The sequence below is a fragment of the Triturus cristatus genome, chromosome 6 (assembly GCF_964204655.1).
Source record: "Triturus cristatus chromosome 6, aTriCri1.1, whole genome shotgun sequence".
Classification (NCBI taxonomy): domain Eukaryota; kingdom Metazoa; phylum Chordata; class Amphibia; order Caudata; family Salamandridae; genus Triturus; species Triturus cristatus.
This window is the reverse complement of record NC_140589.1, coordinates 501066750-501094184: the sequence shown is the minus strand read 5'-3', so window position 1 is coordinate 501094184 and position 27435 is coordinate 501066750. Positions and strand designations below refer to the sequence as shown.

The window sequence follows — 27435 nt, the reverse complement described above, 5'->3', positions numbered from 1 at the left end:
TACAGCCAAAACCCCTGAACTTTAGACTCGTCTAGAATAGACACCTTCGTGATCAAAAGGAATCTCTGCCAATGAAGATCAGCTAAATAGACTCAGGAGAAGTACTGCCCTTGCTGTGTGTCTGGGGTTGGCCTGCAGTTTGCTGTTTCCACTGAGGAGAGGAAGAAGGGACTTGCTGTGTGCTGTGTCCCCCCGCTTGAAGACACACTTGGCTGAGTGCTATGTCCCACTGAAGGAAAAAGTCTCCAAGGACTTGAGTGGAGCTGGCCTCCTGTTTCCGAATTCCCAGACACAAAAGGACTTCACCATCAGCCTCCCTGAACTTCCTTGCTGGGAGTTCCAGTTCGCTAGCAGGGCCTGAAACTGAGTGTGAGGCCTTTGTACTATCGGGAGCTGTGCAAGCGCAAAAGAGAAGAAGAAAAATCTGTCTCTGACTCGTAGGAACCGCCGACGTCTCAGCTTCACCGGAGACAACATCGTTCTTCGCCGACGCCGTGCACCTTCATCGATATCCGTGTCTGAGGTACTATTGTTTGGGGGTCTGAGTGACTCTGCGCCTGCCACCGCGATCCTCACGTGCAGTGTTGTACTTTGGACTTTTCTCTGTCTTGACACCCAGGTAGCCCCGTGGGTGCTATCTTATTTCTACAACTTATTTTTCATTTTTGCATCAAGCGTTCTAAAGACACTTTTCATCTAGTAATATTGTATGTGCGATTTTTTTGTCGTTTTGGTCTTCTTTTCGTTTAGTAAAGATATTTTATTTTTATAAACCGGTGTGGAGTCCATTTGTAGTGTTATCACTGTATTACTATGAGTGTTGGTACAAATACTTTACACATTGCCTTTGAGGGTAAGCCTGTCTGCTCGTGCCAACTACCGAGGCGTTGAGCAGGGGTTATCTACAAGCGTGTATCCCCCTTACCCTGACTAGAAGCAAGGGTCCCTATTTGGTCTAAGGTACCTACCTCAACCAACTAGAGGCTCCCATTTCTAACAGACGGTAAGCAGTCTACCAAATGCAAAACTTGGAGGGCAGGGTGATTTATGGAGTGTGTTGTGCGGCACATACCATCACTGTCAAATGTTAAGGCTTTAGCTGATCTGCTGAGTTTGAAGTACTTTGCCAGGTGGGAGGTAGAGCTCCATGGCTGGCAGTGCAATTCACTCTGGGTTCTGGATCTATGGTTGTATTTTGTGTGGCCTGAAAGTGGCTTCCTCGAGAGGCTGTCTATATGATTGCATTTCATATGGTCTGAAAGTATATGAAAATCACACAAACACATGTGATGTGCATTTTAAATATTTTATTGAAATAATAATGCTAACAGTGATTACTGATGAAAGCTGATATGCTTTATTAACATTAATAATTGCATTAGCCCATGGTTATTATTGATCATTGTATTTACACACACAATTATGGTGTTTTTAACGTGGTTTGTTGTTCCTGTAATACAGTGAACCTTTGATAATGCCAGTAGGCCTGTTCTGTGTAAAGTAATACCCCGCCCTCTTTTGTGATGTGTTGTCTGGTGTAGGTGGAGGGCACTGTGATTTTGAGGGTCGTGGCCCTTTTGGGGTTAGATATGATTTCATTATGTGATCTAAGGTATTTTTAATCTGCCTTATGTAAATATTTGTAAATTAATGTGTAGTATTTAGTAGTGTGTGTAATAGATGTACTTTTCCTTTTTCTAAAGAAAAAGCACTGACTTGACAATCATTTATTGAGTATCATTATTGCATGCCAGTGAATGGTAATTACTAGCCCACACTACCTGCCCTGAGTAATCCTTGGACTGCTCTTCTTAGCTACCCTGGGAGAGTCGAGCACTCCAATTGGGTGCTTGTTACCAAGTAAGGGAAAATTGTTGACTTATTACTTGTGCAGGCTTCACATCCTGCACTACAAATAACTCAATTTCCTACAGTTGTTGCTTGGATTATTGTGTTGAACTGAATGTAGACTCACCCCACGGCTCCTGTCTTGAGACAAGCCTTGAACTGCTCACCCACATCTACCCATGTAGTGAAAGAAGCTTAATGTGACATTCACCTTCTGTTGCAGATTGTATAACATGAGTTACGGTTGCTCCAAGACCCCTTAACTCACTCTCATTTAAAGAGCACTGGAGCCTTTGTAATGACCCGCATTGGGGAAAATGGATGGCGGAATTCAATTTTACTGAATAAATAAGCAAACTATATCCATTGTATATTAATTGGTGGTGTCTGAATTATGCAGCAAGACATTTTTCCAGGGCCGCAGCAAAAGCCCCAGTGTTATAGAGTACTTTTCCACTCACCAGCCCGTAGGACAACCAGTAATTGGGCAGTCAAACTGCCGCCTGACTGTTGGATGGTCTCCGGCCCGCCATGGTGTCAGGCGTCGGGTCAGCCGTCCAGCATTATAATGATGCCCTAAATGTGATACTTATAAAAGAGCAAATATATCAAGCAAAAAACACGACTCCTAATAATTTGGGTGTTGTGAGCCCCTCACACTGCTAAGACCCAATGCAACTGCACCTGATGCACTAAAGAAAGTTGCAACCATGAGTAGCAGTTTGTATCCTCTGCCTCTTTCACTCCTTCCACACCATGCAGGGCCACCACTCTAGTCTTGGAGCAGATTATCCGTCCCTTTCAAAATAAAAGGAGCTCAGGCATGTTACCCACCACTTTGAAGCAAGGGGGCCCACACCTCTAATGCTAGGAAGAAACGTGAGCCTCCAATCTTTTATAAATGAAGGCAGTCATAATTGTTATGCAGTGGGCCTCTCTCTCCTGGACCCCAGTGCCATTGCACTTGCTTCACTAACAGGATCGACTGTCGTGCAAAGTGGCAACCTTCTCTGTCCCTTATTGAAAAAATGGACCTCCATCTTGCCCCATTCCCTGCTCTGTCATCTCTCTGAGGCCTAAGCTAATGTGTCTCCCCTGCTTCAATCGTCCCTTCACTTGAGCCATTGGTCCAAGGCCCAAAGCAACATTGGCTCAACACTGGCACACTGGGCCCTAACGTAAGCAAGAAAAGATAGTAAAACAATACTAATTGAGGTTTAGTTGATGCCTCACACCCCTGGGCCCCCGTGCCACTGCATCTGTGGCACAAATGATACCTACTACTCTACCCACTCCCTATACTGGCCCATCACTCCTAGATATGATGGCCAAACTAATTGTCTGCCCCTTCGTGTAAAAAAAAAAAGGGGAGTCATTCCCATGTTTTGCCACCTGTTGCTTTGGACATGTTCCCTGTGCAGTAAGGGTAACCTGCGCCCTAATGCTAACACGGAAAAAAGGGTCCCCACCAAATCTCCACCTTCCTCAGGGATTCTCCCTTAGAGCACTGTCTTTGTCTATTTCTAAAAGAAAAAATAGGCCACACATAGCACCATTTCCTCTGGGCCATGTATTTGAGGCTATCCATGGACAGGGAATTAAAGAAAAACATGGCCTTCTCACCAGGGTGCCTGCAATCTGAAAATAATGCAAATGCTTGCTATTGGTTAATCACCAAATTTAAACGCTGTTTGGAACACAGTACAGGCTTTAATTTATGAAGTTACTATTCTTTTTGAGTGGTGATCCAAGTATGTTAAGTTTTGGAAAGCTTCTAAAAATATTTGCACTAGGTACAGTGTAATTATCTATTTGTAAAAGATATTCTTTGAAAGCACTTGTTTTATAGTAAATGCTAAACCATTTTGTGGCAGCCAATCTTATACTCAGGAGCACTTGCACTACGCATTTTTGTGGCTACAGCATTTTCCACATAATTGTGGATATGCTGCATTTACCACATAATCCACCATCTTCTGCATATTTTGCAAATTTTAACAAGAAAAAGATGTTTCTAGCTCAAACAGATCAAAAGTTACTAAAAAGGCAACAACACATGTTGTCCTGTGGTGGAAGGCACATTGTAAAGGTTGATGGTCACGCTTCTGTTGCTTATTGCTGAGTTGGGGTGTTATACTGGCACTAATGATGTGAAACATTTGCCCACACAGTATTAGCATGTGTAAAACTGATAAAATAATAAAGTAACACTGATACAAAAAGTGCTGCACTAGGCTGCATATTTTGGCTTTTTTCCGCTGCGTAATATAGTCATCCCTGCCACATAATTTTGTCCTTCCCGCTGCATAATTCCAGCAGCCTTGCTTATACAATGAATAATACAATTTTTACAGACTAGGACGTCACATCATAGCATAATAAATACACAAGTCACGATCCTGCACTATGCCAACCAGGAATCAATTGTGTGACTGTCTGGTCTCACAAATATCTGCAGTGAACGCAATAATGAATTGAGGTATGATAACTTAAAGGAAAGTGTTCCCAAGGATTAGTTTAATGTGCATACATTTTTCATTTATGTGCATTATTCTATATGCAGTTGGCTAAATGGGAAAAAATAACAAAATACCGTAAAATGTATTCTTTTCTATTTAGCCACTTAGCCACATCTTTGACCCCGCCATCACGTCACCAAGTATCACAGTTGCTATACTTTTATGTGCACTTTACCTGCTGGATGTAAATGAAGACAAACTGCAAACTCGCTAAATCAAGAACGAAAGTCGCACTTACAGGCCATCGTCATTTACAAGTGTTTCCAAAGGCATTTGTGCCCCCCCCCCCCCCCGAACACAGCCAGGGCCCCAGAGAGGGGCGTGCCCCACAGTTTCAAGAACTCTAACTTTATTTGAGGGTAGGATCTGCTTTCATCTCTCCAGGTGCCCTACAAATCAGGACACAGGCCCAGTGGTCTTGTAGAGTCTTGGCAACTGAAGAGAGGCCTTAAGTGGAACTAACTTGTGGGGGGTAGGGGCATGCGCTTTTTTGTTTCTGTGTTGACTCCTAGCTTCTATTCTTAAGGAACTTCTGAAGTGAAGTGAGAAGAATTCTGTCTTCCACGTCCTTTCACATATCCATAATATGCTCCCAGTGCATCCGCACCCTTCACTGGAAATGCACAATAACTGGGGTAAAAATAAAGAAACACACAAACTATGGCACTGGAAAATAATATCACCAGGACTCCATAAACCCTTTCTAAAAATATTTAGAGTTTCCAGAGATATACTTTTTGAGTCATCCAGTTGAAGTTCTTTCTTATTAACTACTGCAAGCGTCCACTGGCATTATGGTACACGCAATCCTCACAATTATTCTGTGAAATACTGTTGAAGGAAAGGAGAGGAGGTTTCCTGTCACTCATTCGTTGTCATTCAGTGTGATCAAAATGTTCATTCAGTCCCAGTACCGCTTAGCCAATGTTGTAAGTGCAATATTATTAATGGAATGTCATGTGTGCACTTTTCATGAATATTAGAAATCCTCAAAAAAAACGAATCCAAAACTTTGCAGAGCGACGATGCCTCAAGTCCGTGTTGGTGAAATACCATCTACGATGTGAGGTACACTCAGATAACCTAGTATATTCATTCCTCACAGTTTGCAGCAGCACACTCATTCAGCAACCTAGCACAAATCCTTCTTAGGCACAGCTGCAAGCTTCTCGGTTTACCAGGGGACATAGGCTCTTTTTTATGTTCAGAGAAATGCCGTTGAAGCCACTGAGGGCTTTGGGCCACGAAGTTATTGTACTTCATAAATTTCGCTGTGCCAAAACTGTTCCTTTAAAACGAATAGACACGTTTTTATCTTTAAATCTGAGTCAGCGGTAAAGTCGCAGGAGTTCTCTGTAATTCTTTACGAATCTGAAAACATGCAGAAATTTGCATTCAACATAGGAGTACCTCTAAGGGAGCAAATTGTTATCTTGTTTCTCCGGGGTTTTGTGAAACAACTCCTAAATCAGCAGCCAAGCCCTCATTACGAGTGACCCAGTTAATTGCGAAATGTGTGGTACTTGCTGTTGCCACATATATCAGAATTGTGAGCTTTGTTATTAAATATGGGCAGGTCAAACCTGCCGATATTTCGTGAGGGAAAATTGGCTGGTATTTATTCAAACGTGGATTTTGATGCAGTAAGCACTAAAATGTCTATTGTATTCACCAAATCTCATAATTTGGTGTAATTATTGCACCTGATAAATTCCGAAGTCAGACTTCATCAGGAGCGATACATAGCACGGGAATTAGCAGGCCACTCGAAATGAGGGCCTTAATGTTCCCAGTGCAAGGGGTGACCATCACTGGGTGTCCAGCCATTAGCTGCAAGTGGAATATCACAGGCAAGATCACAGGAACGGTTAGACTCTCAACATCCAATGTACCATGGATGCAATTTCTCAAACCTATCAAGTGGCTTTCCTAGACTTCTTTACATGTTCCAGTTTCTTACACACATACAAACTTGTTTCATATATTGTGAGAGTCTCGTACATAATTGATCATAAATATATTGGAGGGTGGTGGTAGTGTACCCAATAGTTTCAAAACTTACACTGCCACAGAAGTTTTTAAAATATTTACGCATGTATGTTTACTTTGTTCCTTTGCTGGTAGTGTCTGCTTTACTCTTAAACACATACGTTGGTTGATGGGTACTTACAGGCAAAGAAGCAGGTCCTGGAGGTCCAATGTCCCCCTAATACAAATGGAGAAAACCAAAAATGATAAAGCTGTCCGCTTAAGTAAAATAGTTAATTACGGGTATGTTTGTGATAGCAGAACAAAACAAAAACATGAATCTTCTACATTCAAAATGTGACTTTGAATTCACTGTCCTCATGCCCATGTTGAATTACAAACTATCAATGCGGATGGGCTACCTTCCACCCTGCTATCTGTAGAAATTGATGATGTATCCGATCACTCTGTGGAAGAGACTTGTAACCCGCATTCTGCTAAAAAGAAAAACGTAATTTTAAAGGTGCCAAACAACCAAAACTTGGTCGGAAAGTAACTGAAATTAAATGTAACGGCAACATGTTAACATCAGGGTGGTGGTATGTACGCAGCAAACTTGAAAGCAAAAACAAAAAATCTATCTAGCCCCTTACGGAAGTGGGTGACGTCGAAGGGGGAAGTTAAAGCAATTATTTCAAGGCTATCCGGCTCTGGTCCTGGGCAAAATCAGGTAGCTATCGGTGAACGGCAGACCACTCCTCCTTCCCATTCTACAGTGGGTCACTTGCCTAAAAATGTTAGTGCTAATGAAAATCTTAATGCCATCGAACCATCTGACCATACACAACTGATAAGAGATGGGTCTGCACTACCAAGTACTCCTGCTCCTATGGATACATTAGGTATAGCGGTGATATCAGGATCTTCATTGGCCTTAATCATGCAGGCATTGGCAGCACAAAGATCTGAAGTGCAGGAGCATTATACACAGCTTAGGGCGGATAATGCTAATATTCAAGCAGCACTGACTGCTGTAACTGGTAAAGTGGCCAAACTCACTACTGAATTAACTACAATACAACAAAGAGTATCTGAGAATGAGGACGCACTCTCACACTCTACTAAGATACTTAAAGAGCATGATATCCAGCTTAATGCCCTGCAGTCAAAGGTTGAAGATCTTGAGAACTGACAACGTCGGAATAACCTGCTAATCTTTGGGATAGCGAAAGGTAAAAACGGCTCGGACCCACGAACATTCATTGTTCAAATGTATCAGAAGGCTTTCCCTGATCTTGCAGACTGGGATTGGGATTCCCAAATACAACAAGCCCATACACTGCCAATTTTTCTCACCCAAGCAGACCAGTCTAATTTGCGTCGACCTAGACCAATCTTGATCTACGTTTTATTACGCCAGGCCATTGCAATCAAGGCTCGACATACTACTCCAGTATCTGTTGAATCATTCTCGATCACTGCAAGATCCGATCTATATAAAATTACGATGGATAAGAGATGGAGCTCATTGATTCTTGGAAAGCCTTTGGGGGGCCTGGTATATCTACAGGAACCTGCTCAATTGAAGGTTATCAGGACGGTAGTACACAGATTTACTACTCGGACCAAGAGGCAAAGATGGCATTGGATAAATTGCAACAGAACTTTAAATCGCTGCATGACTAGAAAGCACTAGTATTTTTTGCTGGGATTTATGACAGAGAGTCTCTGAAATGTTCAATTGGACTCATAATTATTTTCTTGCACTGTTTTTGCGCTTTTTTTAATGGTTTACAGAAGTAGGTTATTGATAAATAATTAGGGATCTATTAGGATATCGGTCGTAAAAGGAGTCCGACCAGCATGGTAGCGGGAAAACACCGCCCGCTAGGATCACGACATAACCACTGGTCCAATTAGTATGCTCCAGTACGATCGCGGCATTTAACATTGCGGAGGTTGCTGCTGCCAGCAGCACCGCCGTGATGTCCAAAAAAGCATGTCCAGCATATTCCTGCACTGCGTGGCTGCCACCTGGTACAGGGAGATGTAGGGGGTACCACGGGTACCCCTCCTGTACACCCAACCCCCCAAACACATTGGGGGCCTGCAATGGGCCCCCAGAGACATTCTCCGCATGCCTTTCCATGGGGGTTACACCGCCGCAAAAAGGCTGGCTACCACTGGCATCATAATCATGCCGTGGAGTCTGACCCTGCACCAGCCCCATTTTAGCGGTCCAGCTCCGCCCACCAGGCAAGTTTGCAGACTGCTACCGGTGGAGAAGTGGCTGGTGGAAAATCTCACTGCCGTGGTCTTCACCGCCATGCTAATGGGACTGGGTTGCGATCGCAGGCGGATGACCGCCACCATCCAACCGCCATCCTAATAGACCCTTAGTCGGGAGCACTTTTAATGGCACTCCTTTCCTGTGCTGTCTTTGATAGACAGCAAGTAATGAGGGGAGATTCCTTCTTCAAGACACTGGGTGGGGGGTGGACATTCGCATCTGATACAGGGGTGTTGACTGATTATCAGGTTCTCAATGGTTGGCATACTAAAAAGCAAGGGGTTAAAAAACTGAGGGTACAGACTAAATTAAAAAAAACTATGATGATGAGGTAAAAATAAAATTCAAAGATGTAAATATAATAAGCTCATCTTCTTTGTGATTATGGCAAAAAAATAATTTCCTTGTTTTGCTAAATGTTTTATAATGGGGACAATTAGATGTTTAAGTTGGAACGTGGCTGGGTTAAATTCTTCGACTAAACGGTAGCTGGTCAGAGAAGATATATAAACCACACTTGGCCATTTTGGTTGAAACACATTTAGCTTACAAGGATAGAGGACTGTTTAAACAGCTAGGTTTCGAGATGATGGAGTGTACTTCACAGGGGGCAGCGATCCTTAAGGATAAATATTTAGCTTGCAAGAAACTTAAGAAAGCTTCTGACACAGGTGGCAGGTGAGTCATTTTGCAGCTTGAACTGTATTATAAGAAATGTGTTCTTTGTGCACTATACGGGCCAAATGTGGACGACCCGGCGCTTTTCAATAAATTAATGTTGGAGCTGCTTGAATGGCAGGGAGAAATAATTATTATGGGGATTTCAATTGTACTTTGAACTATACAATTGATTCAACAAATCAACTTGCTTCCCCTAGAATGAGTAAGGTCCGAAAGTCAATTTTTGAATTAGCTCAGCTTCATGGGTTTTCAGGCTTATGCGGATATTACATCCACCTTTACCAGGTTTTACTTACTACTCTGCACCCCATTGACATTATCCAAGAATTGATTTGATCTTTGTGATTAACAGTTTTTTAGACATATCACAAATAGAGGTTTGCCCACGGACAACATCCGATCATAATCCACTCTTGATTAGCTTTCAGCTTTCTATTGAGGAGAAGAGCTCTCGGCCATTTTCATTCCCAAGGCACTTGCTGTCTGATCCTCAATACATTTCACATACTCAAGGGGTTCTTAATGGATTTCTACGATTTAATATGAATACTGCTTCTTCATTTATTATATGGGACACAATGAAAGCTTACATATGTGACTTTACACAACAGTATATCTACCATTCAAATAAGACCTCTAGAAATAGCTTGAACGAAGCTTGTGATACTTTAAGAAAATTAGAATTAGTGCATGCAGCAGAGTTGATCTCTAAGGGGTCAAATAGCGAGTCAATATACTCTTCTATGATAAATACACGGGCCATTTTGACTCTGCAGTTTAAAGAGAAGGCTGCAGCAGCTTTTAATAAAACCGCTCTAATCAATATGAATACGGGGATCAAGTTTGAAGGATATTAGCCTATCAGATTGCAGACAAAAAGGCTAAAACTAGGGTTGACTCAATTAGGTGTAGAGATGGCCAGCTTCATAATTCTGCTAATACAATTTTAGCACAATTTGAACAATTTTATATGGAGCTCTATAGACAGCCTGAAGATGCTGAAATAGCTATGAGGGAAGAATATTTACAAACAGGGGAACTTCAGTCTCTCAGCATAGAGGCAGTTGAGTCTCTTCAACAAGATATAACTATGGAAGAAATTACATCTGCCATAACTGCGTTACCATCTGGTAAGGCTTCAGGAGACGATGCTTTACCAGAAGAATTTTACAAAGTCTTTAAAAGCTCTATCCTTCCGTTATTGGGCAGGGTTATGCATCAAATCGGAGAATGTAAGCAAGTCCCCAAGTCTTGGGACATAACTAATATTTTTTTTTTCTCAAAAAGGGGAAGGCGGCAGATGGCTGTGGGTCTAACCGACCAATATCATTAATCAACCCTGATGCAAAAAAATTCTAGGATATTAGCAAGCCGCTAGGCACCTTATATGCCTGATCTTGTATCCGAACACCAACATGGATTTATAACTGGTAGAGATACTACTGCGCATGTTAATACAGCCATAACTGCCTTCGATGCCACTAGTAGGACGCTTAGCAATTTGGGGATGATTCTGGTAGATGCTGAGAAAGCATTCAACCGTGTGGTATGGGAGGCATTATGGCTTATACTGATTAAGTGCGGTCTGCCAGGTCAATTATTGAATTGGATTCGAGCATTGTATATTAACCCACAAGCTAAATTTATATACACTAATCTGCACTCTGCGATATTCCCGATACAGCATGGCACAAGGCAGGGGTGCCCACTATCCCCCTTGCTGTTTGCTCTATAAATAGAGTCATTTATTACAGCATTAAATCGGAATACTGGCATTACTCCTTTTAGTAATGGAATGCTCTCTCTGAAGGCTATCACTGTACGCTGTACGCTGATGATATTGCGTTTTTTTCTGCCAATCCAGAAACAGCATTGAATATTATACCGGAGGAAGCAAGAATCTATGGCTGTTTCTCAGGGAATAAATTAAACGCACATAAAACCCAAATTTTACATAATATACAATCAACTACACTGATAACTGGTGGTTGCTCTGTAGTAACGTATTTGGGAGATCGGCTTTCAACTAGCGTAGAACAGATATGGAAACTTAACTATGAAACACTACTGAACTCAGTCATGAAAAAATTTAAGACTGGAGTAAACTCGCAATAACTATCATAGGCAGAATCAATATAGTTAAATATATCTATTTCGAGCTATTACTATTCGTATCCTCAATTATTTGTTTCAAAAATTAGAAGGCGCAATTGGAAGCTTTATTTGGTGCTACAAGCAGGCACATTGGGCGATTAGCTCCCTTAAATTTCCTTATAAGTTTGGAGGTTTACAACTTCCTGACTATAAACTACTTTTGGGCAGCATTTGCTGGGCGCTTGCAAAGTTTATTAACTGACAAACAGCCATATTACGGACTTGCATTAGCGCTGGGGACAGACAGTAAAATGTTTTTGTATAGGATCAATGATCCTAAATATTATAAGAGAGACCGTTTTAAGACTGTAAAAGATATGGTTCGCATATGGTATGAAATTTTGGATCTACTATCAAACATGAACACCTTAAATTATGGAATAATCCATCTCTCCCGGGCATATTTCACGATTCCAGTGCTTGCGGTTTCTCTACATTTGCATCTTTGCAAAGTTCTTTTGATATACCGCAACAGTCATTTTTAAAAATATTTACAAATTAGAGACTATCTTCTAAATCGTCAATTGTTACAATTTCCACGTGCCCATGTATTGATAACATACTTTTTAAATCTGGCTCTTAAAGCAAGAATCAGCACAATATATCTACAGTTATGTCATCTGAAAAGTGCTGACATGAGTCATCTAGCTGATTAGTGGTGCCGGATATTAGGTATGGCTACAGATACTACTGAAATTGAGTTGGCTTTGGATAATTTAAACAATTCTATTCATTCTACTAATTTAAAACTGCAACAGTTTCGTACTATCTGTATGCTATACTAATCTTAGGGATTTGATCGAGGGGGGTGGATAAAACAAGATGTCCTAAGTGTGGCCAAAGGGCAGCTGACATCCTTCACATGCTTTATACTTGTCCCGAGCTATCAGATTTCTGGGTGAATGTTATAAAATATCTAGGCCAATGCTTAGGATATAATATATCACTTACTGCTAAAGAAGTTATGTTAGGATATAAGGTATTTGATAAAATTGCTATTAAAAGTCTTCTCTCTATTGTCTTAGTTGTGGCACGTCTTTGTATTCACCTACTTTATTCCAATGGCTGACTCTTATGAAAGATATTTATGAAAGAGAGCGTGCATTAGCTAAAACTAGAACTATTCACTCAATGAAAAAATTTGAACGTAGGGATTTGGAAGATTCAGTTTTCTCTGCTGTTCTTTTCTTGGACTCTCCTACCTGCCTGGAAGTTGTCTATGCTGCTCAACAACTTCCTCCATTTAGTGCCACTTCAGAGAGGCACCTGTTGCTTCCACATAATATATGGAAGTATTAAGCACAAACAGTGGTTTTAGGAAGAAGTCACTTTAATGGTAACCTCAGTGGCACTCACTTAACGAGTACATCTTTCACTGATTCCTAGTCAAGTCACACAGCAGCAGAGCTTCCTGGTCCCAGTCATGGCAACACAATGGTGCAGAGACAGAATATCGAGTTCGAAATGTCGACTTACATAAATGTTGAGTTGGAAATATCGTGATTCCGAAATATCGACAGCAAGAATATCGTGGTCAAGAATATTAAATTTAAGGTAAGAAATATTGTTTTTAAAACTATAGAAGTCATTAATATTGTTTGGAACAGTATAGATGTTTAAAATATAAAAATTTTAATTAGTGGTATGTGTTTTAGGTGATATTTTAAATGTATGTGATGTATTTTTTTTGTTTAAATAGTGTTTATGTTCTTTAATATATGTTTTGCATTTTTAGCAGTTATGAATTTTATTTTTTAGTTCCGTAGCGGGTTGTGGGTTTATAGGGTAATAGGGTGAGAAGTAATTTAATTATAATAAATTAATGATTATTTGTTATTTATTTAATTTAGATTTTATAGCGTTAATTGTGGGAAGTAATTTATTTGCATTCAATTATTAACAGGTTGTTAATTAATATTAATTAATTAATTGATAATTAATTATGGTAATTGTGTAATTTATTTTAGGTGCGGGCTGTGGGGTTTATAGGGCTAAAGGGTGAGAAGTATTTATTTTTGAATAATTAAAAATTAGTTGTTAATTTATATTAACAAATTCATCGAGAACTATAATGGCAATTGTGTGATTTTTTTTAGGTGTGGGTTGTGGGGTTTATGGGGTAAAGTGTGGGAAGTAATTTATTTTTAATTAATTTATAATTCGGTTTTAATTAAAATTAATTAATTGATAGAAAATTGATTATGGAAATTGTGTAATTAATTTTAGGTGCAGGTTGTAGGGTTTGTAGGGGATAAAGGATGGGAAGTAATTTATGTTGATTAATCATTAGTTTCTCATTAATATTAATTAATTAATTGAAAATTAAAAATGTAATTTGTAATTAATTTTAGATGTGGGTTGTGGGATTTATAGGGGTGCAGGGGGGAAAGTAATTTTTGTTTAATTAATTAAAAATTAGGTGATCATAAATATTAATTAATTAATTTATATTTAATTAGGGTATTTGTTTATATTTCTTTATGTGTGGGTTTTATTGTTATAGGGGATCAGTGTGGAGAGTAAATTAATTTTACTTAATTAATAATGAGGGGCCGATTCCGATCTCGTTGGGAAAGCACTCCGTTCGAGCCGTGTCCCTAGAGTCCAACCGAGCAAGTACGATGCAGCCGTATGCTGACGGACTCGGGTCGCTCGGACTCCCATAGAAGTCAATGGGAGCTGGTCGTACGACGCATACACAGGCTGCCATTGAATGGGTACTTGCGAACAAGGGCGAACAAGGGCGCCCCCTGTAATGTGTACGCATTGGTCCCATCTGCGCCATACATGCATGTATAGGGGGGCCCTTGGGTCTCCCCCTGTGACCGATTCATAAGGCTACGGGTGAAGGGGGGTCCGGCGCGGACCCTCGAAGTCCGTTTCCCAGTGCGTTTACATGTCGGAGTCTTCTTTCCAACCATCCAATTACTTCACTCACGGGTTGAGCAGCAGGGAACATCAAGACTGTGGTGAGAATGCACTAGATTGCAAGAGACCACAACAGTGATATGCTGGCCTACATGAAAAGGTGTCACAATGCTCAGAAGGAAAGAATCGCGGGTCTTGAGAACCAGTTTGTCTGGATGCAAAGTTGTGTAAGGAAGGTGCACAGAGAGTGCTTGCAGTTCACAGACCCTCATGACCAATGTTAAGGCCAACAGAAAAGCCTCTTTGATGATGCGTAGGTGAATTGGACAATTGTGCAGGGGCTCAAAAGGGGGGCACATGAGAAATGTTAAGATCAGCTTGAGGTCCCACTGGGTCATGATGAATGGTCTTGGAGGGAATAGGTGCTGAAGTCTCTTAAGAAAATGGATCCCAACAGGATCTCCAAGACTCTCCCTAATCCTGAAAGAGACCTCTGGGTCAAGACACACTTCAAGATCCACTAGACATCAACGGCAGAGTACATTAGCTCTGGATGCAGAGAACTTGCCAGGTATTAAGCCAATAGGGAAATGCCCTGGCATTCCAACCGTGCCCAAAGTCACAGGCCTCTTGGGAAAGGGTCCATGACCCACCCTGCCTTGTGTGTTGCAGTACCATATGGCAGTGTTGTTGTCTGTGAACACCTGAAATAGCCTACCCCTGATGGAAGAACAAAAGACTTTCAATGCCAACTGGATCATCCGAAACTCCAACAGGTTGATGTGGAGCTCAGTCTTCACCAGAGACCAGAGTCCTCTGCTTCTCCCAAATGGCTCCCTAGCCCAGAAGAGACACATCTGTCACTACACTCAACTTTGGTTGAGGAAGTGGGAGGGGCCTGCCGCTGACCCAATTGCGGTTTATCCATTGCAGGTCTTTTGCAGTTCCCTCTAAGATCTGAACCAGGTCAGAGAAGCTGTACCCACTGGAACTTTAGGTCCCACTGCAGAGCCTGAATATGTCAATGGACATGTGTCACTAGCAGGATTCCAGACTGAGGATGAGACCAAGTAACCTCAGGGTCAGTCTCACCAAAATTCAGGATAGAGCCTGAAACATCAGACTCATAACCCAAATATCCTGAACTTACCTTTCCAGAGGATAGTCCCGAACTGCACTGTGTGCAGAACAGCTCCACTAAAAGGGAGTGTCTGAGAGAGAGACAGTTTTGACTACAGAAAATCTATTGTGAGGATTCCGGTGAGTGCAGGAGGTCCGCTGTAGTCTGGAGGTGAGACGCAACCACCTGGAGCAAAGCTGCCTTCAACAGCCAATCGTCAAGGTAAGGGAAGACTGGAAGTCCTGACCTCTAAAGGTGAGCTTCAGCTCCCACCATCGCCTAAATGAACACCGAAGGGTTGCTGGTAAGGCCAAAAGGAGCAAAATAAACTGATAATGCTTGTGGTCCACCGTGAACCGCAGGTAACACCTTTGGGCACGCAGGACGTGAATATGAAAATAGGTGCCCTGCAAGTCCAGCGCTACCATCCAGTCTCCAGGGTCGAGGGCAGACAGAATCTGAACTAACGTTAGCATCTTGAATTTCTCCTTCTTCAGGAAGAAATTAGAGGGCAGAAGACTAACATAGGGCAGAGACCTCTGTCCTTCTTGGGCACCAGAAAGTAGTGGAAATAACAACTAAAATCTACTTCTGATGCCGGCACTCTCTTGATGGTTCCCTTGGCCAAAAGGGCCTAATCCTCCTGATGGAGTTGGGAGACGTGGCCCTCCGTCAACCGGTCTCAGAATGGTGGCATGGATAGCAGGGTTTCAGGAAAAGGAATGTGCAAGAAATTGGGTTACTGGTTGAGGGGTGAAGCCTTTCTCAATCTACAACTACAATTCTTTTCAGTGGAAGTCGCAAGCAGGCCCTGAATCAACCTGTGCTCAACTCCAAGGTAGATTGTCACAGAGCAGTCAGGTTTAACTCAGAGGCAAGGTGTAAAGCATTTGTGCGACACTTCAAACAGTAGCACAGTGAAAAAACAGCACAAAAGGAGCCCACAACCAGATTAGAAAAATGGAGTGATTTTAATGCATAAAACATCACTAATATGACAAAAAATCCAATTAGTAAAACTGGAGATATTGAATTTTAATTTTATTAGACAAAATAACCCCAAGAGGCTTAAAGCACCAACTGTGGATATCTGCTTGCGCCGATCGGGACAAAGTCACAAGTTCAGGTCAACCGCGATGGAGCTCAGACCAGCTACAGGGACTCACTTAGGCCCTCAACTGAGTACCTTCAATTGAGGTTTGCGGAGCTGTTTGTGGATGCTTCATGCAACCGAAGTGATGTGTAGGTTCAGAGATACAGTGAGGCTGCGATGTGGAGCCCAGCGTTATCATTCAGGTAGACGTCCATGAGAGATGTGAGGGCCTGCGCTGAAGATATGTCGCACAGCGGCGGTTCTGAAGCCGATGCAGGATGAGGTGGCAATGTAGGTCTTTGTAACAAGTCCAATCCATGCAGCCGCGAAGATGCGTCAGTTCTGCTTGGGGTTGCACCGCACAGCAGATGAGACGCATCAGTTCCGCTGGATCCACAGAAGCTGGCAAAGCACCTTAAGCCCACTTAAAAGGGTCCAGGTCTGGGGTTGCACAACTTAGCAGGGTAGACTCACGGATGGCAGAGTCCAGATGCAAATGCAAGGTTGATGAAAGCCTGTTATGTCCCAGAGGATTCAGATCAAGAGGGCAGCCATCTAGCCCTTGGAGTCACTCTGGGTTCAAGAGATGCAGATCCAACCCTTTTCAAAGCGGGTATATCATTAGCAGCTAAAAATACACAGAAAAAATGCAAAAAATGCAAAACAGGTTTTTGTTGATGTTTTGGTCTTGTCTCGTGCTTAGTCTATAAGACCATCTTCAGGACGAAATGTTCTTATGTGGACTGAAGACCCTAGAACAATAAATGAACGTGATCATATGTACAAAGCATATGGATAATGATTCAAAGAAATGGAGAAGAGAATGGCCTCCAAAAATCCTTGTGTCGTGAAGATGGTTAGCACAAGACAAAACCGAAACGTCGACAATCCTACCCATTTTCATCTGCAAATGTCCTTTCTGGGATTGTTCATTGTATCTTCAATGATGTTTTCCTCATTTGAAAATATATGAAATGGGCTATAACAAAAGTGTTTATGAGAAAACAGTTGCTGTGAAGACCATCTGTTGCTGCCTCGTTGCTGTTTCCCTTGTTACCAGGAGCCTGGGGCCAATCTACTCATTGTGCCGAGCCTAACAGGGGGACCGGTGCATCAGCGGACCTCGCCGCTCACACAGCGCTTCTTGGCACATACAGCGCTGCACCGAGCCACTACGGACTACATGTCCCAACATTCTCTGCTCCACACCAGGTGCCGCCGGTGAAAGGGAGGCTTGGCCATCGCGCTTATAGCGCTGCCTCCCCCATCGCGGCGCAGGACCATCTGTTGCTGCCTCGTTGCTGTTGCCCTTGTTACCAGGGGCCTGGGGCCAATCCACTCATTGTGCCGAGCCTAACAGGGGGACCGGAGCATCAGCGGACCTCGCCGCTCATACAGCGCTTCTTGGCACATACAGCACTGCACCGAGCCACTGTGGACTACATGTCCCAACGTTCTCTGCTCCACACCAGGTGCCGCCGGTGAGAGGGAGGCGTGGCCTTTGCGCTTATAGCGCTGCCTCCCCCATCGCGGCGCAGGACCATCTGTTGCCGCCTCGTTGCTGTTGCCCTTGTTACCAGGGGCCTGGGGCCAATCCACTCATTGTGCCGAGCCTAACAGGGGGACCGGAGCATCAGCGGACCTCGCCGCTCATACAGCGCTTCTTGGCACATACAGCACTGCACCGAGCCACTGTGGACTACATGTCCCAACGTTCTCTGCTCCACACCAGGTGCCGCCGGTGAGAGGGAGGCGTGGCCTTTGCGCTTATAGCGCTGCATCCCCCATCGCGGCGCGGGACGTGCGCGGATGGCACCCGGGCGGGCCCATCCTAGCCCGTCAGCACCAGAAAGAGGCATGGCAGGGCCAGTCACCTTTCATTTCATCTTTTGGACATATCTCTCACAAAGACCCTCTGCAGACATTTTCAAGGTACTGTGTTCAGCCAAGGCTGTGCAATCCATCTTTTATCTGCTTGTTAATCAGCCTTCTTTGGGTCCCCCAAAGCTGTGTATACCCAGCATAGGGGAATTGTTGCTCCAAACCCCCTTGTTTTCCTCGTTGTTGGCATAATAATTCCATCTGTGAATCTGTTGTTGATCTAAAATAGTTACCATTGAGGTCGAATTGGGCAAAAGGAAAACCATGGAGAGTACAGGGGGGGGGGGGCAATTGGCCTTGCTAGCGGGGCGGGCAAGGGGAAAAAGGCAAGGAAAACAGCAAAGAATACGGCTGCCACTAACAATTGTGTTATGAACAGAATTGATAATCTCATTACGGAATGCGAGGGGCTCCTAGGAGTTGAATTACCAGCCCCCTCTAATTATGCAAACTCCACACATGATAAGGACCCTACCCCCGCGCCCAATTATTGTTCCTCCAATGTTCCAAAAATGTTCACGTAAAGGGGTAGGGAGAGGTCAAGAGCCTACAGTATTGGACCTTGAGCCACACTCGTCGACTGTCATTCCCCCTCAATTGCCCTTACTTCCCACTCATGACGTTGCAGGCCCCCTTGAGCCCCTAATTATCTGCACAAATCGATTTGCAGTACTGGCTGGGGAGTCTGACTCCTGTGTGGAAGTGCAACCCTTACAGTCCATCGCAACCTCCGAGAAGAGCCCAATTGAGATAGCTTCCACTTGTTCTGTTCCATCTCAGACTCTTTTCCAGACTGTTAGCTCATTAAAGGAGGAGGTTGGGTCACTGAATGTTAGAACCGGCGGTCTCTAGTTGGCAGAGGTATACACTTCTGACAAATAGGGACCCACCAACTCTAGTCAGGGCAAGGGGTTTACACACTCAGATAACCCCTGCTTACCCCCTTGGTAGCTTGGCAGAGCAGACAGGCTTATCTCAGAGGCAGTGTGTTAAGCATTTATGACCACATACAGTAATAAAGTGAATACACTACAAATGGACACAACACAGGAGTTATTATAAAAATAGTATTTTTATATAAGGCTTAGCACAAGACCAAATAACGACACAAAAATATACCACAATCTTAAAAAATACTCTTTGGATGGAAAAATAATAGTTCAGGTAAAGTTTCTTCTTAGGAAATAGTTCTTTAGCAACAAAAGTAAGTATTCTTCTGAACCACAGTTCTTGGCAACAATGTGACCCCCACAGGAGTCACACGACGTCGAGTTTACGATATTCTCAAGGTTCGGCGTCGACCGCGAGGAGCGCTACGTCGAGCCTGGAGTTGCAACAGAACCCACAAACACAGTACCTTTGGAAATGAAGAAAACGATGATCCACGGCGTCGAGATGTCGGCGTCGAGGTCGGCGTCGATCGTGCCTCGGATTCGGGTCATTCCGCAGCGGCGTCGAGAGGTGTCGGGCTGGAGCAGCGCTCACGGCGTCGAGAAGGGCGTCGAGTCGATGCGATCAGCAGCGGCGTCGAGACGGGGTCGCTTAGAGCTGGAGCCGATACTCACTACTCCTGGCGTCGCTACTGGCGTCGATCGGGCCCGGCGGGCGGCGTCGAAGACTCGGAACACTGGAGCCGTTACTCACGATGTCGAGCTGGATTCGGCGGCGTCGGCGGCGTCGAGACTGCAGATTTCCCCTGTGCACTGGAAATAACACTTTCCAGCAACCAGCAATTCAGTAGAGGGTGAAGTCCTTTGGCCCTGTGACTTCAACAGGAGGCTGGCACTCTTCCAGCCCTTGGAGATTTTCTAGCAAGCTTTTGAGAGTACACCCCAAGTTCCTCTCTCCTTGTTCCTTGGCAAAAATAAAGAAGCAGCTTCAGGTTCCCCCCCAGCAAACAGCACACTGGCAGAAGGGGGAGGCAAGTCCTTAGATCAGCAGGCTTCTTGTCCTTGGTAGAGGTTTCCTTGTCAGAAGTGATCTGAGTTCTTTGGTTCAGGGGTCCTTCTTTTATACCCCTTTTCTGCTTTGTTCCCTTTGTCCAAGCAGGGAAATTCCCCCCATCTCAGGTTTGTTGTGGGTGTTGCCAGGCAGAGGCACCTGGCCTATTCACTGAGCAGGGCAGGGTCCTCAGCCGCCCAGCAGGAGGCGGAGCCAGTATTGTCACTGGCAGGAGCAGGGCTATCAGTCGCCTGGCAGGAGGTGGAGCCAGCATTGTGTCAGGCAGGGCAGGCTATCAGGGACTACTCTTCCCCCACTCTAAGTGTAGATGCCTCATTCACCCCACACTGACTCATTCAGACCTCTGGAGCCACCCAGCCCCTGACACACACACACCAAACCAGCAGAGACCGGTGGATAGTTGGACAAGAAAATAGCCACTTTCTAAAAGGGCTATTTTCAAACACAGAATTTAAAAACCATCCATCCTAAAGGGTGTGTTATTAAATTCTGAGTTCAGGGATACTAAACTCGACCTGCTACCATGCTCCCTGAGTCAGATAGATTATAATGGAGTTAATAATCAGTCTGCCCATTCTGGCCTATTGGAGGCAGGTAGCCCTTCAATAGTGAAAAAAGAAAATGGCTGTAATTCACTATTAGGTCATGCCACACACATCAGGGCATGACGTACCTTTTACCCACAATGCACCCAGCCCTAGGGCCTATCATAGAGGTGTCTGAAATGTGGCAAAGTGAAGGTTTTAGAGACTGGCAAGTAGGTTTCCTTGCCAAGTCGACATGGCAGTCAGGGACTGCACACAGGCTCTGCGATGGCAGGCCTGAGACACATTTTACATGCTGCTTCTGTGGGTGGCACAACCAGTGCTGCAAGCCCACCAGCAGCAGTTAACTTACACGCCCTTGGCACACGCAGTGCACTAGACTAGGGTCTGAACAATAAGTCAACCAAGCCAATCATGGTAACACCAATCAATGTAACAATTTTAACATAGGGAGCACTTGCACTGTGGCACTGACCAGCAGTGGCACAGTGCCCAAAGCAATATTCCAGCAAAAACATCGTAAACAGCGGAGGCCAACAGAAAAAAATGGAGGAGAGACTCATGCCAATGATGCCAGGTCTAACACTGAAGATAATGATTGAGGAGCTAGTGGGTATTGTCAAAATGCTAGTTTCTAACAGCACACTGTATACACCAACAGTTCCCCCACCACATAGCTCACAACAGCTACCTAAAACGGGAGATTTTACAAGGAATGGCCAGTTACACGCCCCTACAGTTCGACCTCGACGAGCCACTATGGTCTCCAATCTCAAGCAGAAAGACCCCTTGAAGTTCATCTCGGTAATATTCGACAGAAGCAACTTTATTCTCAAGTCACTGCAAATCACAATAGGCCTACTAACGTTTTAATAGACCCATTTAGGGGTACTAATGCTCAAGCCTATCAGATTATGTAACCTACTTGTTCTCCCATGCAGGCACATTCGGTATTTTTGGATAATGTCCCTAAAGTTACCTCTAGCAGTAGATATGAGAATGACGAATCCTTGAAAAACAAAACCATACATTGGTTACGTCACGTTAGGGGCTGCCGTTTGCTGATCAGGGAAGATATAATTAGAGCACGGAGATGCATGTCCTGTAGTAAATCCATGGACTGCATCGAATTTACCCTGACCAGCCCTGGCATGGCGGACACTCTGTTGGCTTTAGAGTATAAGTCCTGTCCCCTGGATTCCTTCTCCATCCAGATTAGGCGGTCTCCAACAATCACTGCAGCAAGGGCTTATGATAATGTGAAACCATCGCCCATACTTAGAGGGTCCATACTTGAGGCGGTTGATTGACTATATCATGACTCACAGTCAGGGATTAGAATCCACCCTAACTACTAACACCTAGTATTACCCAATCATGTTTCATCGCTGAACCATCTCAAACTTGGGTAACATCTAGTAGTCTCAGTAGCCATCCAGATTGTAATGTGTGGGATCATGGGACTGCAGCATTCACTAATACCTTCTGTTCTGCCCCCCTTGGCCCACCAAACCCCTCTGTGTAATGAAATTCCAACTTCCCAGCTTAAAATCCTTTCATGGAACGTGGCAGGTCTTCAAAACAAAATGTCTCTACCCGATTGGAATGATTTAATTGAGGAACATCACATCTGTATATTCCAAGAAACATGGAGCCTAGTTCTACTATACATGTCTGGTTATATTTGCTACTTTACTTCTGCCGTTCACACGGGGAGGGGGCGGCCCTCTGGAGGTCTTATTGTCTGGGCCAAGATCGATATGGGTTGTTAAATCACTGAACACCATTGTGCGAGCCCGGATATTATGTGGCTCTCGATCAAGGGTAGTAGAGGAGGTGAAACTCTTGAGCTGTTTAATGTTTATATAAGGGGGACCACAGGGGGCAAAGCATCAAATATTGTCATGTCACTGGAACAGGAGTTATCCAACTGTCCATCAGATTCATATGTTATGATTGCTGGAGATTTTAATTGTACCTTCAAGCCTCTAAGTTCTGAAAATATGTTGGGGGTAGATGAAGATGACGCCAAGTGGGGTGTCCCATTGTTAAATATACCCCCTATCAAGAAGTGGTCCCAGGTAGCAATTCAGATCAGTGCACTCACTTTAGAAGCTGGATTAAGGGCTGTGAATGGCAGAATCCCCTGTGATGTTACAGGGGCCAACACATATAACAGAGTGTCTTGCCCCTCTCGAATTGACTATATACTAGTTGACATCAGACTTTGGAGAACCATAATAGAAATAGAAGTGGTTCCTTCTACTGATCATGACCATAACACGTTAAGCATGATTATGGAATCCTCCTGGGCTCTTTCTTTCCCCCCAATCCAGGGCACATGATCCCTCATGAGGGACTATAAAACTGCTGTCATCCATGCAAAGCTTGAGTGGTATGAGACACACTGGCAAAACCTGAAGGATGCAAGTGTAGCCAGGGATCCCAATCTTTTTTGGAATGCTGTTAGGCGGTCAGGTAATAAAGATCCTGATTTAATTCCTAACCATATCATAAATCAGGATTGGTTTAATCACTTTGGGAAACTTTATTCTGGGTCTAATCCAACTTCCCAAGTTGGGTTAGTTGACCACCCATGTATAGTCCCAGCAAAAGCTCCAGGTCCGGATGGCCTCCCGGGAGATCTTTTTCTTGCAGACCCCCAACTGGGGAAACTATATCATGCTTTTAATCAACTCTATCGCAAAGGGTAGTGCAGTACCTGATTCATGGAAAGGTGCAGAGGTGGTACCTATTTTTAAAAAAGGTGCAAGGGATGACCCTGCCACCTACCGCCAAATCAGTCTGATTGATGCTATGCAGAAAGTAGTTGGCAGGGTGTTGCTTCAGAGAAGTCAACACTGGGTAGACAATAAGAATATCCTCTCCCAGTACCAAGCGGGTTTCAGGGCCTGTACAGGGATGGTGGACCAAGCATTTAGATTGCTTTTAATTTATTGGAAGGTTTTTCTAATTGGCAAGGGCAGTCTTTATTTTGCCTTTATCAACCTAAAGACTGCCTTTGACCTAGTAAACCGGGAGCGAATGTGGCAACTATTAGGCGATATGGGGATTCCCCCGTTGGTTCTGAATGTGTTGATACGCCTTCACGAGGGCAATTATGCCCAAGTGAGGTGGGGAGCTCAAGACCAGAAGACAAACAGGATCCCTGTAAACAGAGGAGTACACCAGGGTTGTGTAATGGCGCCCACCCTGTTCTCTTTATATATGAACGGGGGGTTAGCTTTCTCCAAGAATTTCCATCTGATGCCTCTTCCCTGGCAGGAGACAGGGTTCCCACTCTGCTCTTCGTGGACAATACTCTCCTTATGTCTAAGACTCCAGCTGGGCTCCAAAAGCTTTTAGATAGATTTCATCTTTTCTGTGAGTCTAGGGCGCTGACACCTCCAAAACAAAGCTTATGGTGTTTAACCCCTATAGGCCATATAGAGGTAATTTTACACTAGACGGAACCTGTTTAGAGCGAGTCATAACGTTCGATTATATAGCTATCCGGCTCTCTGAGAAAATGCACTGGCGGCATCACATCGACAAAATGCTTTTGAGCCACAAACGTGTGGCAGGAGCGTTAGCTAGAGAACATCGCTCCTCGCAGAGCAGACCTGTGGCTCCCACTCTTACGATCTTTGCAGCCAAAGCAGTTAGTTCAGCCCTTTATGGTGCCGAATTATGGGGTTTCGACAACGTGGATGGAATTAGTAGATCTGAACACAAATTCTTAAGAGATCTAGTGATGCTTCCCAGCAAGGTACCACTAAAACCCTTAAGCTTGCTAGTTACGGCTCCGCGCTCACAGAATTGATGGCCCTAGATGGCAACCAAAGAATCAGTTGGCTGCTTAACCTTAAAAAATCACTTTTTGCGCTTGGCCTCAAGGAGTCGTGGGATACCCAATCCCCACCTAGCAAGGCTGAGCTCCTGGCTGTCCTAGATAACATAAGATTGTTATTGGACCAAGGAAAGGCAGTAGCCCTGATCCTGTTAGACCTGTCTGCGGCTTTCGACACGGTCTCCCACCAAATCTTATTGGAAAATTTGCACGAAAAAGGGACACATGCAAAAGCCCTTCAATGGCTCAGTTCATTTCTGTGTAACACAACTCAAACTGTGCAACTGGGTGCCTTCTCATCTACCCCAAAAAACCTCAACTGCGGTGCCCCGCAGAGAGCATCCCTGAGCTCCACACTATTTAATGCCTATGTATCATCTTTGGCAAAAATTGGTACGAAATGGGGCTTTGGGATTTGCTCCTATGCGGATGATACACAACTGACAATAGCCATCGGAAACAGGAGTGATGACACTAGAGCCAACCTCAACAACTGTCTCACTGAAATGGCAACTTGGATGTCAGCGCACTGCCTAAAGCTCAACGCCGAGAAATCCGAAATCCTGCTTCTCGGCGGAGCCAACCATATCTGGGATGCGTCATAGTGGCCCCACTCTCTGGGCGTGGCCCCAGCACCAAAGCATTGTGTAAAAAATTTGGGCATCACCATTGATAACACCATATCAATGCAGGACCACGTGCGGATCCTGTGTGGCAGAAGCTTCGCCACACTGAAGTTCTTAAAAAGGCTTTTCCCCTGGATTCCATTGGAAAACAGGAGGGCGGTCACCCAAGCCCTGCTTGTCAGTAGGCTAGATTTTGGAAATGCACTTTTTGTTGGCATGCCAGAATACCTTTTTAAACGTCTGCAAGTGATACAAAATGCAGCGGCCAAACTGGTGTGCAACCAGGGCAGCTACAGCTCCGCGACGGAATGCCTGAGGCAACTTCACTGGTTGCCAATGCGCCAAAGAGCAAGATTTAAACTCTGAGGACATGCACACAGGGCACTCCATCGTACTGGCCCCAAGATTCTCAAGAATAGAATCAAATTCTACGTCCCGCCCAGGTTAACTGAAGACTATATGACATTCAGGAAGAAACTTAAAACCTATCTATTTCCTTAGAATTGCTGCCACTGACCTTAATTGAACCAACTCAACTGACCACCCGCTACATTAGCGCCATGATATCCCAATGGGATGAATGTCGCCCTCTATAAATAAATAAATAAATAAAAAGAGATATTGGGCATGGGTAGATGCCCAAGAGCTTAGCAATTTGATATTAGGAAGGCTCACAGAAGAATTTTATCTTCACAAGCAGCGCATACTTTTAGAACCTTACTTAGATTTTTTCCAGACACCACAAGACATGGCACTTTATATTCAGTTTAGGGTAGGCACACTCCCAGTACGAGAGCTAACTGCAAAGTGGAGCACCCCACATCAGACAACAGTGGACTGCCCCTGCTGTAAGGCACCAACTGAAAGCATGGCCCATCTCATGTTTGCCTGCCCCGCCTATAAGAAGGCTAGAATAAGATGGCTCAAACCAATCTGTAGCCAACTGGGCACCCATGAACATTGAGTTGCTCTGCGCATTCTGAAATCGGACGCAAGGGCCCTCTTTGCCTGTGGCGTGGCCAAGTACCTTGGCCGCGCTTGGATAGTAAGGTTTAAATCCCTACGTGTGACACTCTTAATGAATTCCCTTTATACACTATTATGCACACAAGCTGAAATTGAATTAATTTTATTGTTGTACAAAGTTTTTATCTGAAATAGTTTGCCCTTACTATCTTCTGGAAATTTGAACTTATTGTTTTTATGGATTGCATATTTTTCCCTAATCATGGTTTATCTGATAACTCGTATTTTTATTGATGATTGTATGAATGTTATTGCTTTTAAGATACCTGTTATCGAATAAAGCTATCTTTGACCTTCTCAGTCACTTTTGTATTTATGTGAATTGTATTTTGTACCCTTTTTGTAACAGAGTTTTCTACATAAATCTGTACTCCAAAAGTATACACCTGTTTTGCATTTTTTCAATTTCTTTTTACCTGCTAATGATATACTCGCTTTGAATGAATATAATTAATGTTGTTAATTTACTTGCCAGAAGCCACTAATTAGGGCTTTATAAATGTATGTCTTTAATTCTAGAAGATTGTTTGTCAAACAAATCCCTTGTAGGCACTCTTACCAAATATTAAGTTTGATTTACCCAAGCCTCCAAGGGACTATTGTGTTACCCAATTTTTTGTTAGTAACTTTGTAAAAATAGCATTTTCAGAATTGCAAATCTAAAATCCGACTTCACCATAAGTCAGGATTTTAAATTGTGATTCCTGAGACACCAAACTTGAACTTGTTATCCCTTCCGATTTGGAAATGACACTTATAAAATGTAATAAGGCTACTCCAATGTTATTCTATGGGAGGGATAGGCATTGCAGTAGTGAAAAACGAATTGGAGAATTTTTCACTACTAGTACATGTAAAACTTAAAAGTGCATGTCCTACTTTTAATACATTGGACCCTGCCCTCTGAGCTGTCAAGGGCCTACACTAGGGGTGACTCATATGTCTTACAAAGGAAGGTTTTGGCCTGGCATATGATTTATTTTGCCAGGTCAATATATCAGTAA

General features: G+C 43.7%; 1 protein-coding gene across 2 annotated transcripts in view; it reads right to left on the bottom strand.

Annotated features, from left to right (window-relative positions):
* The window catches only part of COL19A1 (collagen type XIX alpha 1 chain), a 2198704-nt gene that overhangs the window by 963362 nt on the left and 1207907 nt on the right, over positions 1-27435 (bottom strand). For both annotated transcript variants that reach the window (XM_085610910.1, XM_085610909.1), the window contains exon 15: positions 6538-6573. In XM_085610910.1, the coding sequence (XP_085467036.1) occupies positions 6538-6573 (36 nt within the window). The remainder of the gene's footprint in view (positions 1-6537; positions 6574-27435) is intronic.